The sequence below is a fragment of the Podarcis pityusensis genome (genome assembly GCF_964106645.2).
Source record: "Podarcis pityusensis genome assembly, chromosome: 10".
In the NCBI taxonomy this organism is placed as follows: Eukaryota; Metazoa; Chordata; class Lepidosauria; order Squamata; family Lacertidae; genus Podarcis; species Podarcis pityusensis.
The window spans coordinates 5377521-5395534 of NC_138035.1; the positions used below are offsets into that span (position 1 = coordinate 5377521).

At 48.0% G+C, this 18014-nt stretch overlaps 1 protein-coding gene across 1 annotated transcript in view; it reads left to right on the top strand.

Moving 5' to 3' along the window:
• KCP (kielin cysteine rich BMP regulator) overlaps positions 1-18014 on the top strand; it is a 106611-nt gene that overhangs the window by 19418 nt on the left and 69179 nt on the right. Inside the window, exons 4-14 of the mRNA XM_081022582.1 lie at positions 1011-1279; positions 2213-2396; positions 3327-3394; positions 5530-5700; positions 6997-7093; positions 8511-8593; positions 10711-10804; positions 14258-14337; positions 15569-15745; positions 16615-16708; positions 17460-17542. Coding sequence (XP_080878708.1) covers positions 1011-1279; positions 2213-2396; positions 3327-3394; positions 5530-5700; positions 6997-7093; positions 8511-8593; positions 10711-10804; positions 14258-14337; positions 15569-15745; positions 16615-16708; positions 17460-17542 — 1400 coding nt within the window. The remainder of the gene's footprint in view (positions 1-1010; positions 1280-2212; positions 2397-3326; positions 3395-5529; positions 5701-6996; positions 7094-8510; positions 8594-10710; positions 10805-14257; positions 14338-15568; positions 15746-16614; positions 16709-17459; positions 17543-18014) is intronic.

Sequence of the window (18014 nt, forward strand, 5' to 3'; positions counted from 1 at the left end):
ACTCCTGTCTTCCACTGCCTCCCGCAGTTTGGTCCAACTCATGCTGGTAGCTTCAAGAACACTGTCCCACCATCTCGTCCTCTGTCGTCCCCTTCTCCTTGTGCCCTCCATCTTTCCCAACATCAGGGTTTTTTCCAGGGAGACTTCTCTTCTCATGAGGTGGCCAAAGTCTTGGAGCCTCAGCTTCAGGATCTGTCCTTCCAGTGAGCACTCAGGGCTGATTTCCTTCAGAATGGATCGGTTTGATCTTCTTGCAGTCCATGGGACTCTCAAGAGTCTCCTCCAGCACCAGAATTCAAAAGCATCCATTCTTCAGCGATCAGTCTTCTTTATGGTCCAGCTCTCACTTCCATACATCACTACTGGGAAAACCATAGCTTGAACTATACGGACCTTTGTTGGCAAGGTGATGTCTCTGCTTTTTAAGATGCTGTCTAGGTTTGTCATTGCTTTTCTCTCAAGAAGCAGGCGTCTTTTAATTTCATGGCTGCTGTCCCCATCTGCAGTGATCATGGAGCCCAAGAAAGTAAAATCTCTCACTGCCTCCATTTCTTCCCCTTCTATTTGCCAGGAGGTGATGGGACCAGTGGCCATGATCTTCGGGGGTTTTTATGTTGAGCTTCAGACCATATTTTGCGCTCTCCTCTTTCACCCTCATTACTTCCGGGTTTCGCTGCTCGCGCATGCACAGATGCTCAAAATGACGTCACTCTCATGCGCAGAAGCGGCGAAAAGTGACGCGCACATGCGCAGACGTGTCATCGCTAGTTACGTTTGCTTCTGGATGCGAACGGGGCTCCAGAATGGATCCTGTTCACTTCTCAAGGTACCACTGTATCTGCAATCCTGAGGACTCGAAACACAGTTTTCAGTTTAATTTAATCCACACGGTCTTGGGCACTGGGTCCAGTACCAAATGTTACCCTTGCAGAAGCAATAGATCCATCTCTCACTCCACCCCTTTGACCATTCCATTTGCTCCTTTTTCTCTCCCTTTCGCTGACCCGCAGAGCCAGACCTCCTCCCTCTGTCCTACACCACAGCTGAGGAGCGCTATATGGACCTACCAGACGAGCACCTGCCTGAGCTGGACTCTCCGCCGCCCCTTGAGCCACCGGCCTTGACGGACATCCGCCACTACCAGCGGGAGCCCAGCGAGTCCGACTTCCCACCGCCGGGACCAGCGAGATCCAGCGCAGCCAGCGCAGAGGAGAGGATACGGCGGCTGGAGGAGCTGGTCGACGGGCTGGGGACGATGCTGGACATGGTTAAAGAGCAGGTGAGGGAAGCTCAGATCCCACCACGCAGAATTTTAGAGTTTGGGGGTGGACCCAGGGGTCATCTAGTCTAACCCCGGCTCCACAGGAATCTTGTGACAGCAGCATTTTTGCCATATGTCCATTCATCATCATCATCACCACCATCATCATAAACTTCATTGCGCTAGCCAAAGGCCATGGCATCATTCACAAAGGGAACAATAAGAAAAGCAACAGTAACCATAAATAACCACAAATACTGTATTTTTCGCTCTATAAGATGCACCAGACCACATGACGCACCTAGTTTTTGGAGTAGGAAAACAAGAAAAAAATATTCTGAATCTCAGAAGCCAGAACAGCAAGTGGGATCGCTGCACAGTGAAAGCAGCAATCCCTCTTGCTGTTCTGGCTTCTGGGATAGCTGTGCAGCCTGCATTCGCTCCATAAGACGCACACACATTTCCCCTTACTTTTTAGGAGGGAAAAAGTGAGTCTTATAGAGCAAAAAATACGGTACATCAGGCACCACCACCCCTCCACCTCTTCCCCCTTTTCTTCCTAATGTCTCAACAAACGAAAATGATTTGTAAAAATGTTACATGGGGGGGGGGGGGAAATACGAGAGAGAGACGTTGCACACACTTTTGTAAATCAAGAAAATATTTAATAAATAAATAAATAAAACCCAGGCACTGCAAATACAGTGGTACCTCTGGTTGCAAACGGCATCCGTTCCGGAGGCCCGCTCACAACATGAAAACAGCGCAATCTGCGCAGATGCGAAGTGCGATTTCCATAATAGCGGGTTCTATACTGAATATCAAATGCGATTCTTTCATGGGGGGGGGGGGACACAGATCCTTGTTTTTAGGACCTTCTCCTTCTCCCCTGTCAGGATCCAGAGTAACCCCTCCAGTCACCCACAGCGTCCCCTGTCTTTCCCTCCCCAGAATTCGGACCTGCTGGGCCGCGTGAAGTCCCTGGAGGACTGTGAGTGTCGGCGACCGGCGTGCCTCTGGGAAGGGCAGCGCTATGAGGACGGCGTTTCCTGGGATCGAGATCTGTGCACCACTTGCGTGTGTGCGCATGGCAAAGCAGAGTGCTCGCTGCGCCACGACCGGCCTCGCTGTCTGGGTGAGTACATGCAAGAGTTTGGGTTATTATTTATTTATTTATTTACATTTATTCCCCCCCCTATTATTACCCCCCATCCCTCCCTCTCCCCACCCAACCCAAGTCTTCCCTCAGCTCCCTTCTCTGATCTGTTTGCACGCATTGTTCTCTGCATGCAAAAAACTGTACATATCATTACGTCATCTGTCCTATATTCTACTAATAAATTTGTGGGTGTTTATTAAAAACCTGCCACGGAGTCCAAATCATTTTGTTGTTGTTTTTTAAAATAGTCTGTAAAAAGTTCCCAATCTTCTTTGAAGTCCCGATTGTCCTATTATTATTATTATTATTATTAATAATAATAATAATATTATTATTAATATTATTAATATTATTAATAATAATAATAATAATAATAATAATAATAATACCCCGTCCATCTGGCTGGGTTTTCCCAGCCACTCTGGGCTGCTTCCAACCAAATATTAAAAACAATACAGCGTCAGACATTAAAACTTCCCTAAATAGGGCCGCCTTCAGTTGATTTTTAAAAGTAAAATAGTTGTTTATTGCCTTGACATCTGGTGGGAGGGCGTTCCACAGGGAGGGAGCCACCACCTCACTTCTCACAGTGAGGGAACCGGCAGAAGGCTTCAAGTTACAAGAGATTCCAACTAAATATCAGGAAAAGCTTTCTGACAGGAAGAGCCGTTTGACAGGGGAACGGTCTCCCTTGACAGGTTGTGGGTTGTCCTTCCTTGGAGAGATTGGAAGGCCATCTGTCTTGCATGAGATTCCTGAATTTCAGGGGGTTGGACTAGATGACCCCAGAGGTCCCTCCCAACTGTGATCCTATGATTCCATCATTGCTGACAGCTTGGCCACAGGAGGAAATTCAACAGGTGCAGTTTCTCCTCAGTACTGACCTTCTCCCCTCCTCCTTTGCAGGCTGTGCTGACGGCCGGAAGGAAGGCGAGAGCTGGAGCCCAGAGCCGTGCTGGACCTGCCGCTGTGAGGTGAGAAGGGGGGGTCTTGTCAGGATGACACCTGTAATAAACAAAAATCTGCCCTTATTCCCTTATGGGGGACACAAGAGCCCTTATAGAGTCCTTTGCAGGTTCTCCATCAGTCAGAGAAAATAACAGAGAATATTGAGAAGCAAAGCAACTAGTAAGCCTGATCTTTATTGATCTGTTGCAACAGGGTGCTCCCCTCACACGCAGGAAAGGAGGAGGACCCTGAACAAAGGTGTGCCCCCCCCCCTTATATAGACATTTTAAATTCCCTGCCCTGGAGCTCAAGACCACTCCTCCATATATCATACATACATCACAGAAGGGGTGTAACCCAAGACCACCCCCCACAAACATCATACCTACATCACAGAAAAGGCGGTCTACAACAGAAATCTGACTGCGTTGTTTACCTCCTGTCTGGCAGGTTACCTGTTAATGGTCACTTGACTGGATTGCCTGGGGAGCCTGGCCAGTCTTTTGTAATGATAAATACTTAGTTCCTGAGCCAGGTCACAGGCTCACCCTATTCATACACAGACATACCCTTAAGACAGGATTTGTGAAGGAAAAGACAATGGGGAGGCTTTTCCATTTTCCTTCAACCTTGCAGAGAAATATGTGAGGTCAATTTGGGAGGGACAAGATGGTTTCGGGACTTTTTCTGTGGGGTTTCAGACGTGGTTTATATATGCAGATATGAATCTTTTATATAAGACCTTAATTTTTTTTATTTCACACCCAACCCCGCAAGGATCTGCCTTCCCTCTTTCTGGTGCCTGTTGGCACGAGAGCCCCTTGATTCCACTGTGAGCCATAGTGGTGAATCCCCATTAGGGAATCCCTCCGCCCATTAGGGGGTGCTACCCCCACACTGGACTAGGGGACCCTCACATCTGTGCCATAGCCCAGGTGTGCCCCTACAGAAGGCACTAATGTGAGGGTGTCGAGTAAGCATCACAGGAGGACATTGTCCAGATAGAAAAGTATAAGTCAATTGTTGAAGGTGCTATTGAATGAGTGAATGATTGAATGAATGAATGATTGATTGATTGAATGAATGATTGAATGATTGATTGATTGATTGATTGATGATTGATTGATTGATTGACTGACTGACTGACTGATTGAATGAATGAATGATTGAGAATGATTGATTGACTGAATGAATGAATGAATGATTGAATGAATGAATGAATGAAGAATCCAGAACCAGAGCGACTAAGTGTTCCAGAGAGAATGGAGTAAATTTATATTACGGTATATATAGAGAATCGTTGTACACATACAGTATAAAGACACTAGCAGGACTGAGATAAAACTCACAACGTTTCAAAGAAGGGACATTCTATTGGTGATTAAAGTGTTTAATAATATAAGACAGATATAGAATGGAGATGTTAAAAAAAAAGTGTGGAAATAAAAATGCAGTAAAAGAAAACCAGAAAGACGGAGGGAGGGAAATTAAGAGCTTGGCAGGGCGAATGATATAATGATGTTATATGACGATGTTATAAAATTCTTAAAATTGGAAAATCCATAAAAAATTAAAATAAAATAACTTTTGTAAACAAACAAACAAACAAACCCAGAAGCTTTCCTTTGTGAATTATTGGGGCAGAACTACCCTAACTGTATAGAAACTTATTGATGTATATGACCAAAGAGGCAAGAATGTTACTTGCCCAAAAATGGAAAGAAGAAGATGTTCCTGCAAAATAAGAATGGATACAAAAACTTATGGGATATGCAGAAATGGCGAAACTTACTGGAAGAATAAGAAATCAAGAGAACAAACTTTTTTATATAAAAGAATGGAAATGGTTTATTGAAGATTTACAGATAAACTGTAAACGGATAAGAACACTGGCAGGATTATTGTAATACCCTGCAGTTTCGTATTGAAAGTAGAGGAATAAATGAGCAAATTAGCTTAATTTGGATATGCAGAAAATATTAAAAATAAATTTAAGGAACCGCAGAAAGAGGGGGCAGGAAGACAAGTTTTGAAATGTTAAAAGGACTATAAAGTTATTGAAATGTTTAAAATTGACAATAATAATAATAATAATGGAATCATTGCTTTGGGCATCATGCATGCTTTCGCTGTCCAGTAACGTTGTGTCTTCTGTACCTAGGATGGTAAAGTGTCCTGCAAGAGAGAGGACTGCTCCCCTGCTCCATGCCAGCACCCCGCAACCCCTCAGGGGAAGTGTTGCCCAGTGTGTGGAGGTTGTTTCTACAAAGGGCACCTCCTGAAGGATGGGCAGAGATACCAGGAGGAGCCATGCAGGCACTGCATCTGCCAGGTGAGCGCGGAGGAAGGGGTGGAGGCTGATGGGTCAATGCCAAGGGGTGCCAGCAAGAAAAAAAAATGATGATAAGACTTAGCTTCTGTATTGATTCCCCCTCCTTCCAGATCAGGTTCAGGGGCAGGGCTGGTGCCAGTCTGTGCCAGGAGGCAGCTGGCAATGCCAACCATCGTGAGGAATTGTGCCTAAAGCACAGTACATCTGGAAAGGATTTGGGGGTCTTGGTGGACCACAAGCTGAACATGAACCTGCAGTGTGATGCAGCAGCAAAAAAGGCTAATGCTATTCTGGGCTGCATCAACAGAAGTCTAGTGCAAGAAGGGCTTTTACATTTGCCGGAAGCTAGGCTCTGCCCTTGCCGGTCCTGGAGTAAAGGTAAACGGACCCTTGACCATTGGGTCTAGTCGTGACCGACTCCGGGGTTGCGGCGCTCATCTCGCTTTACTGGCCGAGGGAGCCGGCGTACAGCTTCCGGGTCATGTGGCCAGCAGGACTAAGCCGCTTCTGGTGAACCAGAGCAGCGCACGGAAATGCCATTTACCTTCCCGCCGGAGCGGTACCTATTTATCTACTTGCACTTTGACGTGCTTTCGAGCTGCTAGGTTGGCAGGAGCAGGGACCGAGCAACAGGAGCTCACCCCATCGTGGGGATTCGAACCGCCGACCTTCTGATCAGCAAGTCCTAGGCTCTGTGGTTTAACCCACAGCGCCACCCGCGTCCCATCAAAACACTACTAAACCTTAGGTAAAGGTAAAGGGACCCCTGAGCATTAGGTCCAGTCGTGGCCAACTCTGGGGTTGCTGCGCTCATCTCGCTTTACTAGCCGAGGGAGCCGGCATACAGCTTCCAGGTCATGTGGCCAGCATGACTAAGCCGCTTCTGGTGAACCAGAGCAGTGCACGGAAACACCGTTTACCTTCCCGCCGGAGTGGTACCTATTTATCTACTTGCACTTTGATGTGCCTTCGAACTGCTAGGTTGGCAGGAGCAGGGACCGAGCAATGGGAGCTCACCCCGTCACGGGGATTTGAACCGCCGACCTTCTGATCGGCAAGTCCTAGGCTCTGTGGTTTAACCCACAGCGCCACCTGCATCCCGTTCAGGAGCTTAGGGCCTCATCAAACCAAAATTGCATCGCTACAGTTTTACGATAGGCTTGCAGTAGCTGTGACGTGGTCATCAGCACCAAGCAATGCGCTCATCCTTCCTGCCATGTGTTCACCGCCGCCTAGTGTTTCGTTACGACATTGGCGCCGCTGTACAATTCTCTCCTCTTTCTGCAACTCTCCTAGGCAGGCAACGTCCGATGCCAAGCACCCAGCTGCCCAGAGCTTTCGTGCCGGGAGCGATACACGCTGCCTGGCGAGTGCTGCCCGGTTTGCCATCCAGGTAAGGACGCAAGGGAGCGCCCCGAGAGCATCAATGGCCATAGCTGTCAACCGTCCCTTATTTGGCGGGAAAGCCCCTTAGCCCAGCGCCGTGTCCCGCTGCTGTCCCTTATTGATGATGTCCCTTAAATTTCCCGGGTTTCAAAGGAAGCAGCTCCTCTCCCTCCCTCCCTGCCGGCCAGGGAGGAGGGAGGCTCCAACTGTGTTGCTTGGCTGCGTTGTTCACCCAATAAGGAGTCTAAGAATGACTGGGGGGGTGGAGCTTGCATGCCTTGTGCCGATCAAATCGGCCGCGTTGCCTGGGGACTCGCCTTTGCTCAGCGCTTCCCAGCGGAGAGGGGACGGTGGTTTTCCTTGCTGCATCCCCTTTGCCGGGTTGCTGCGCTGTGGGAACCACCGCTTGAGGCTTCATTTGGCTGCTGGCTGGGCTTTCTGCCTTTGGCTTGGAGGGGCTCAGAAGTTGAACATACCTGTGCCCGGAAAATCCCTTATTTTGGCTGCTGACCCCGTATTTTCGAGGCTGCTGGTCCCTTATTTTCAAATCTGTAAGTTGACAGCTATGCACTGGGCCATTGGTTTTGTCAGTCCTTGGACCCGATTCATTTGCGCAAAGTGTTTCCTCTGTATCAAGTTTGCTTCCGTATCCTTCCCATACCAGGTACGGTCGACAGACCATTCGTGAGAGCGCAGGCTCTCCATGTTTCTTGTATCATCTGCTTTTGGTTTGAAATAGTGTAAGGTTTTGGCCTCCTTTTTCCTTGGGAGGGGGGTTTCTGCAGCTTGTGTAAGAGAAATTCCCACTTCTCTACAGGTGAAACTCAGAAAATTAGAATATCGTGGAAAAGTTCATTTATTTCAGTAAGTCAACTTAAAAGGTGAAACTAATATATGGGATAGACTCTTGACCTGCAAAGTGAGATATGTCAAGCCTTTATTTGTTATAATTGTGATGATCATGGCGTACACTGATGAAAACCCCAAATTAGCAATCTCAGAAAATTAGAATATTAAATGAAATCAGCAAAACAAGGACTGCAAATAGAGCAATATTGGACGTCTGAGAAGTAGAAGCATGCGCATGTACTCAGTACTTGGTTTGGGCCCCTTTTGCATCAATTACGGCCTCAATGCGGCGTGACATGAGACCGAGCAATGCAGAAGAGCTGAAGGCTGCTATTGAAGCATCCTGGTCTTCCATAACACCTCAGCAGTGCTACAGGCTGATAGCATCCATGCCACGCCACATTGAGGTTAGAGCTTAATACGTTAGAGCTTAATAAGTTAGAGCTTAATAATTATTTCACTATCAGTATACTTGTTTTTAATTGTTCGCTATCAAAATACTTGTTCTTAATTCTGGCAGTGGTTAAGAATTCCTTGCCTTTTCCTCACCTGTTTTTTTTTTTTTTTTTGCCCAGGTTGCGAGTACGAAGGACAGAGATATCAGGAAGGAGATGTCTTTGCTGCCTCCTCGAACCCCTGTATGAACTGCTCCTGCCTGGTGAGTAGATGGAAGGAAGGACAGAGCTCCTGGCTATACCGTATAACAAATTATCACAGCGGTAATTGTTGTTGTTGTCGTTTAGTCGTGTCCGACTCTTTGTGACCCCATGGACCAGAGCACGCCAGGCACTCCTGTCTTCCACTGCCTCCTGCAGTTTGGTCCAACTCATGCTGGTAGCTTCAAGAACACTGTCCAACCATCTCGTCCTCTGTGTCCCCTTCTCCTTGTGCCCTCCATCTTTCCCAACATCAGGGTCTTTTCCAGGGAGTCTTATCTTCTCATGAGGTGGCCAAAGTTGGAGCCTCAGCTTCAGGATCTGTCCTTCCAGTGAGCACTCAGGGCTGATTTCCTTCAGAATGTTGAGGTTTGATCTTCTTGCAGTCCATGGGATTCTCAAGAGTCTCCTCCAGCACCAGAATTCAAAAGCATCAATTCTTCGGCAATCAGCCTTCTTGATGGTCCAGCTCTCACTTTCATACACCACTATGTTCACCTAAAAGCAACCATGGGGGGTTGCTGTTGTTCACCACTATGTTCACTATTTTCATAAACCATTGTTTTAACTATATGGGCCTTTGTTGGCAAGGTGATGTCTCTGCTTTTTAAGATGCTGTCTAGGTTTGTCATTGCTTTTCTCCCAAGAAGCAGGCGTCTTTTAATTTCGTGGCTGCTGTCACCATCTGCAGTGATCATGGAGCCCAAGAAAGTAAAATCTCTCACTGCCTCCATTTCTTCCCCTTCTATTTACCAGGAGGTGATTGGCCCAGTGGCCATGATCTTCGTTTTTTTGATGTTGAGCTTCAGACCATATTTTGCGCTCTCCTCTTTCATGCTCATTATAAAAGGTTCTTTAATTCCTCCTCACTTTCTGCCATCAAGGTTGTGTCATCTGCATATCTGAGGTTGTTGATATTTCTTCCGGCAATCTTAATTGCGGCTTGCGATTCATCCAGCCCAGCCTTTCGCATGAAGAATTCTGCATATAAGTTAAATAAGCAGGGAGGCAATATACAGCCTTGCCGTACTACTTTCCCAATTTTGAACCAATCAGTTGTTCCATATCCAGTTCTAACTGTAGCTTCTTGTCCCACATAGAGATTTCTCAAGAGACAGATGAGGTGATCAGGCACTCCCATTTTTTTAAGAACTTGCCGTAGTTTGCTGTGGTTGACACAGTCAAAGGCTTTTGCGTTGTCAATGAAGCAGAAGTAGATGTCTTTCTGGAACTCTCTAGCTTTCTCCATAATCCAGCGCATGTTTGCAATTTGGTCTCTGATTCCTCTGCCCCTTCGAATAAAACCATACAATAAAAGCGATTCAGTAGTTGAAAACAGGCATCAGCTAACCATTGTGGAAAGACGTATTCTCAATTACCTGCATAGGCCTGGCAGAATTGGAAAGTTTTCAGCAGCTGCTTGAAAGTTGGCACTGAATCTCCAGTGGCAGAGAGTTTCACAGGACCGGCCAATGACACGAAAGGCTCGGCTTCTCGTTGTTGTCCAATGGGCCTCACCAACTTGGGGATCAGCCAGCAACACTCCTGCAGAGAATCTCGGTGATTGATCTGGGATAGAAGATTTCGAGGCTGAGGCTGGGAAGATTTAGGTTGGGCCAGTAATAGCTACCAGCAGGAGGCAGCCCATAAGCCAAGCAGCAGGATCAGGCCCATCCCGTGTTGCTGACTTCCGAGCATTTAGCACACAATGGTATACTGCCTGTGGACTTGGAGGTTCAATTCAACTGTTGCACCTATCCCCCCTTTTATTTTTCAAATAAGACGCTGAACGATGCTCGGTGGGAAGTGATAAAGGTTCACCCGAGCATGTGCAGAGTGCATTTTAATGAAGAGAAGAAAAGACACTCTGCACATGCTCAGGTGAACCTTTATCACTTCCCACCGAGCATCGTTCAGGGTTTTGTTAGAAACAACTGCCGCTGACCCCCACGCACCTCATTTCCTAGTCAAAGGATGTGGAATAATTTGGGGAGGTTGGGCAAAGTTGGCATTTTTTGAGGCTACCCCTCTGGGGGAGGGGGTTAATATGGACCCCAGTTTGGGGACAGGGAGGGAAGGAGGCGCCCCACCACCCACCCTGTTCCCTTTTCCCCTCCAGAGGAGCCTGGTCCGCTGCCACCCTGTCCACTGCCCGCCCAGCCGCTGTGCCAAGCCCAACCCTCAGCCTGGCCAATGCTGCCCTGTTTGCCCAGGTGAGTGACTTGCCATGAACACACTGGAGCAGGTAGAGGAACCTGGCTTCTCTTCTGGATCCTGCAAAGAACCAAGAGGGGGTGGGAGTGAACTACCTGCCTCTTACTCAATCATTAACCCCCTGCGAATGTGCTCCCCCTGGAAAAATAAATAGAAAAAAGGACTCAGATGACACATTATCAATGAGGGGGGAAAGTATTTTCCCGTTTGCCCTCTGACGAAGAAATGACCAGTCCATAATTTTAATGGTAGGTTTATTGTAGATGCGAGAGACAGAATAACAACAGGAAAACCCCCAGAAACCCAGAAGACAAAAGTCAGAGATTGATGTGCATTATAATGAGTGAAATAAGTATTTGATCCCTTTGCAAAAGATGACTTAGTACTTGGTGGCAAAACCCTTGTTGGCAATTACAGAGGTCAGACGTTTCTTATAGGTGGCCACCAGGTTTGCACACATCTCAGGAGGTGTTTTGTCCCACTCCTCTTTGCAGATCCTCTCCAAGTCAGTAAGATTTCGAGGCTGATGTGTAGCTACTCGAACCTTCAGCTCCCTCCACAGATTTTCGATGGGATTAAGGTCTGGAGACTGGCTAGGCCACTCCAGGACCTTAATGGGCTTCTTCCTGAGCCACTCCTTTGTTGCTTTGGCCATGTGTTTTGGGTCATTGTCATGCTGGAATACCCATCCTTGACCCATTTTCAATGCCCTGGTTGAGGGAAGGAGGTGCTCACCCAAGATTTGACGATACATGGTCCTGTCCATCGTCCCTTCGATGCAGTGAAGGTGTCCTGTCCCCTTAGCAGAAAAACACCCCCAAAGCATAATATGTCTCCCTCCATGTTTGACGGTGGGGATGGTGTTCTTGGGGTCAGAGGCAGCATACCTCCTCCTCCAAACACGGCGAGTTGAGTTGATGCCAAAGAGCTCGATTTTGGTCTCATCTGACCACAACCCTTTCACCCAGTTCTCCTCTGGGCCATTCAGATGTGCGTTGGCAAACTGCAGACTGGCCTGTACATGTGCTGTCTTGAGCAAGAGGACCTTGTGGGTTCTGCAAGATCTCAGTCCTTCACGGCGTAGTGTATTTGTTATGTACTGAAGTTCTCACCCTGGGCCAGAAGAGGGATACTCTAGATAGTTATGCAAATAAGGGATCAAAAGTGACGTTCAGTGATTGGATAGTTTTAGAAAATCGTTACAGTTACATTGTACTGGAGCTCTATATAAGCAGGCTGACTGAACCCTTCAGTTCAGTTCAGTTCTGTCCTGGCCTGTGAATAAACAAGAGCTGTTTGAAGAATCGCTGTGTCATCGGATATCTTCATCCACAACATAACACTGGCGACGAGGATGGGATCTCTGAATCGACACTTGGCACGGGAATGGTTGCCTCCGCAGCCGGCACATTCCGATTGGCCCTTGGACTTCTGTTGGAACTTCCTGCGCTCCCGCTTTGTCTGGTGCACGTCATCGTCTTCACTGGAGGATGCCTCATCACTGCTGGCCTCTTCATGATGCACTGGAACTGGCTTCCTAGCAAGACGCAGGCTGCTGGCCTTGCGGATCTCCTGGGTTCAGCAGCTTCCGAGGCCACAGCCTCCTCAATGGCTTTCTACAGCGTGAGGTCTGGCTTGGCGAGGAGACGCCATTGCAGACGGATGTCCGGGACCCTGCAGACGATTCGATCCATCGTCTAAGTCTTGGAACTCGCAGTGCATTGCAGCCTGTCGGTGGTATAGTTGTTGATTGACTCCCCCTCTGCCTGGTTCCGGTGGTAGATCGCATGGCGGGCAGCAATCTTGGACGGCTTTGGCGCGTAGTGGTTGCGGAGCTTCTCTTGAATCATGTCCCATGGTGTTGCCTGGACTGCTTCAGGTGCAACCAATGCTCGGGCCGTCTCAAACACCTCAGGCCCACAGAGGCTGAGTAATAGGCCCCGCTTACACTCCTGTGATACTTCCTTCAGCTCGTTGGCTTGGAGGTAGCAGTCGAACTGAGCGAGGTAGGAGTCCCATGATTCAGAGGCTGGCGCAAAGGGCGGTAGAGGCACAAGTGAAGCCATGATTCCGATGCCAGCGTAGAGGGCAATGGATGGAACACCGTGCTCTAGCCAGAACAGTCAGCTCTGAATTGGTTCTGTTCAGTGATTTTGCTTGGTGTTTCAGCTCCGTGATTCGGCTCCGCTCAGAGGGTGGCTGATCTGGCTGTGCTCTGTTGTCCATCCATCCCATCCTCATCTCCAGTTTACCCACAACATAACAGTGTTACCAACTGTTTTCATGGTGACCATGGTCCCAGCTTCCCTGAGATCATTGACAAGTTCCCCCTATGTAGTTCTGGGCTGCTTCATCACCGTTCTCCTGATCATTGCAACTTCACGAGATGAGATCTTGCATGGAGCCCCAGACCGAAGGAGGTTGACAGTTGTTTTGTGTTTCTTCCATTTGTGAATTATTGCACCAACGGTTGTCACCTTCTCACCAAGCTGCTTGGCAATAGTCTTGTAGCCCAGTCCAGCCCAGTCTACAATCTTGTCCCTGACATCCATGGACAGCCCTTTGATCTTGGTCATGGTGGCTACTTTGGAATCTGCTGGATTGATTGCTTCTGTCGACAGGTGTCTTTTGTGCAGGTACTGTAATGAGCTGGGATTGCAGGTAAGCCCTCTCCCTTACAGCAGGTGCTTCTAATCTCAGCTCCTTACATACAGTGAAGATACCAGGTAGCCTGACATCTGGCTGGTTGATAGGGGATCAAATACTTATTTCACTCATTATAATGCATATCAGTCTCTGACTTTTGTCTTCTGGGTTTCGGGGGTTTTTCCTGTTGTTATTCTGTCTCTCGCAGCTACAGTAAACCTACCATTAAAATTATGGACTGGTCATTTCTTCGTCAGAGGGCAAATGGGCAAATTTAGCAGGGGATCAAATACTCCCCCCCCTCACTATATTTATTATCTATTTATTTTGCAACATTATTATTATTATTATTATTATTAGAATTTATATACTGCTCTATACCAGGGGTCTCAGGGCGGTTCACAGAATAAAATCAAGACATAAAACCACAAAATAAAAATAACAACAACAACCCAATAGCCCACCCCCCAGTGTATTAAAAAATAATAATACTCAAAGAGGTTTACGAGAAAAGATAAAACAGTAAAATTATGCATCAGTAGAATTAACAGCAATGATCGACGTGCCTTGAAAAGTTAAAATAGCAATAGGCTAAAAACCGGATTAAAACCAGCACCAACTCTTCTAAACCCCTGCACAAAAATATTCTGTTGGCAAGCACTGAAAAGGTACCTGCCTGTTTTCAAGTGGCGTGGAGTTCCAAAGTGTAGATGCTGCAGCACGAAAAGAAAATCAGGAATGTAATTGTCCCTAATGCTCCCTGTTCCTTGGCCTTCTTCCTTCTCTCATTCTGTCTCTCCTCTTAGCGTGTGAGCTGGACGGGCGAATGCTGGAGCCTGGGCAGAAGATCACCTCTGCGGACGGATGTCGAAGCTGCACCTGTTCTGTGAGTTATGGGACAGTCCATGGGGATTGCAATGCCCCCAAAAGCCAGTGGGGGGCAGTAGAATGATCCTGTCACTGTGTATGTACATTTTTATCGGCCATTGATCAGCAAGCCAATGGCAGACTTTGGTGTAACGTGCATTAACAGAATTCGCACACACATCCCAATCCTCACGCTACCTGTTGCAGCAAGAAAAGTCTTCACTGATAACAAATAGAAAAATTATAATCTGTTTGCATAGTAGGTCTGTATTCGAACCATCAAAAACCCACATTATTATTATTATTATTATTATTATTGGAAGTTTTTAATGTTTGATGTTTTAATGTATTTTTAATCTCTGTTGGAAGCTGCCCAGAGTGGATTGGGTACAAATAACTACTACTTCTTATTCTTATTCTTATTCTTATTCTTATTCTTCTTATTATTATTATAATTTTATAATTTTATAATTGTTGTTGTTGTTGTTATTACCCCACCCATCTGGCTGGGTTTCTCCAGCCACTCTGGGCGGCTCCCAACAGAATATTAAAAACACAATAAAACATCAAACATTTAAAAACTTCCCTTAACAGGGCTGCCTTCAGATGTCTTCTAAAAGTCAGATAGTTGTTTATTTCCTTCACATCTGATGGGAGGGCGTTCCACAGGGAGGGCACCACCACCGAGAAGGCCCTCTGCCTGGTTCCCTGTAACCTCACATCTCACAGGGAGGGAACCACCAGAAGGCCCTTGGAGCTGGATCTCAGTGTCCGGTTAGAACGATGGGGGTGGAGACGCTCCTTCAGGTATACTGGACCAAGGCCATTTAGGGCTTTCAAGGTCAGTACCAACACTTTCAATTGTGCTCAGAAACGTACTGGGAGCCAATGCAGATCTCTCAGGACCGGTGTTATGTGGTCTCAGCAGTCTCCCCCAGTCACCAGTCTAGCTGCCACATTCTGGATTAATTGCAGTTTCCAGGTCACCTTCAAAGGTAGCCCCACACAGAGCACATTGCAGTAGTCCAAGCGGGAGATAACCAGAGCATGCACCACTCTGGCGAGACGGTCTGCGGGCAGGGAGGGTTTCATCCTGCATACCAGATGGGGCTAATAGACAGCTGCCCTGGACCCAGGATTGACCTGCGCCTTCATGGACAGCTGTGAGTCCAGAATGACTCCCAGGCTGCGCACCTGGTCCCAGTGCCCATTTGCCATGTCCATTCTGTGACCTGAGTCTCTTTCTCCAGGAGGGGGAGCTGGTCTGCACCCCTGCCGAGCCATGCCCCCCGCCTTGCACCCACGGACTACCCCCTGCCACTGGCTCCTGCTGTCCGGACTGCACTCGCTGCCTTTTCCGCGGGCAGCTCATTCCCAACGGTGGCGAGGTGGCGGGCAAAGACCCCTGCGAATGCTGTGTCTGTCAGGTGGGTGCTGGGGGGGGGAGAGATGAGGGCCGCTCTTTTATATATATATATATAATTTTTATTAGTTTTTTAACATATCATTTTCAAATAATTAAACATACTTTTACATCTTATACAATTTTTTGGGCAATCACATCTGAAAAATTTCCAATCTAATCACTTAATATACATTTCTTACTTTCACTATTACCTTTAAATGTCATAACTAATCTCTCTTCTTTTGCAATATTTCATATATTTTCCCTTACAAAACTTCTTGTAGTCCTACTAGAGTGATTTGTCGATTATCCAATTGCTTTTCAAATAGTTCGTATATTTTTTTCAATCTTCTGCAAATCTCTGGTCCCGCAGGTTTCGAATCCTTCCTGTCATTTTATCTAATTCTGCGTAGTCTGTTAATTTTGTCTGCCATTCTTCATTCCTCGGAATTTCTTCTTGGGGTGCTGCTCTCAAAGGGGAATTCCCTCCCGGCCACACAAAAATATTAGAATTCAGTTGGTGCCAGTGGTGGGCGGGGCCAGTGGCAAAGTGGGTGGGGCAAAGGATGCAAATTTTGCCAGTTGTGCAGAGAGCACTTTGTACCAAAACTGCATCCTCCATCCATACAAGAAAAAGACGTCTTTAGGGATTAAGGATACGTCCCAGCCAACCTAAAAATCTTAGGGTGCAATGCAGGGCCAATGAGGGATGAGTGTTAGAGAGCATTCTAGGAGCCCTATCCCCTTCCCTGCATGAAATACGACTTGGCTCACTTTCTCGAGTCGTCTGGAGCGGGAGGGGTGTTGGTGGGGAGGGGTGAGCAATAGATCTCTGATCCAGTCAGGCTCCTTATTCATTTTGTGCTTCCTCTTGCCTTTTTCCCTCTCCAGGATGGGAACATCGTCTGCTCCCAGGTCGCCTGCCCAAAGCTGGACTGCGCCATCACAGAGGAGATCCCTGGGCAATGTTGCCCCTTGTGCCAGGGTGAGAAGGAGGTGAAGGCTTCCCATTTTGCACTTGGGGTGCAAGCTTGAGGTTGAATCCTGACAAGACAGAAGTACTGTTTCTGGGGGAAAGGGGGTGGGCAGGTGTGGAGGACTCCCTGGTCCTGAATGGGGCAACTGTGCCCCTGAAGGACCAGGTGCGCAGCCTGGGAGTCGTTTTGGACTCACAGCTGTCCATGGAGGCACAGGTCAAATGTGTGTCCAGGGCAGTTGTCTGCCAGCTCCATCTGGTACGCAGGATGAGACCCTATCTGCCCGCGGACTGTCTGGCCAGAGTGGTGCATGCTCTAGTTATCTCTCGCTTGGACTACTGCAATGCACTCTGCGTGGGGCTACCTTTGAAGGTGACCCGGAAACTACAACTAATCCAGAATGTCTTCTAAAAGTCTGGTGGTTGTTTTTCTCTTTAACATCTGGTGGGAGGGCGTTCCACAGGGCGGGTTACACCACCGAGAAGGCCCTCTGCTGGTTCCCTGCACCCTCACTTCTTGCAGGGGGGGGGAACCGCCAGAAGGCCCTCGGAGCTGGACCTCAGTGTCCGGGCTGAACGATGGGGGTGGAGATGCTCCTTCAGGTCTTAAATCGTCACCGCCGTCACCCCCCCAATGCTTCCCAGGGCCCCCTATGGCAACCCCATTGCCCTACCACCACCCCACGGGCACTACTGCCCACTTTGGGATTCCTCTCAGTTGAAGCTGACCTGACGTTTCTGCGTCCCTGGACCTTGACAGGTTGTCTGGACGGGAAATCCCGGCGTGAGCACAATGAGGAGTGGACCCCATCCTCGGACCCCTGCCTGAAGTGCAAATGCCTGGTAAGGTCAGAAAAATGTTGCAAGCGGAGATTAAGAAATAACCCAGAGGTATTCATTTAGACAGGAGGGACGTGGGCGGCACTGTGGGTTAAACCACAGAGCCTAGGACTTGCCGATCAGAAGGTCAGCGGTTCGGATCCCCGCAACGGGGTGAGCTCCTGTTGCTCGATCCCTGCTCCTGCCAACCTAGCAGTTCGAAAGCACGTCAAAGTGCAAGTAGATAAATAGGTACCACTCCAGTGGGAAGGTAAGTGGCGTTTCCGTGCGCAGCTCTGGTTCGCCAGAAGCGGCTTAGTCCTGCTGGCCACATGACCCGGAAGCTGTACGCCGGCTCCCTCGGCCAGTAAAGTGAGATGAGCGCCGCAACCCCAGAGTCGGCCACGACTGGACCTAATGGTCAGGGATCCCTTTACCTTTACTATTCATTTAGACACGCCTCTGAATACTCCTCTTTAGGAGTATATTGTATTTT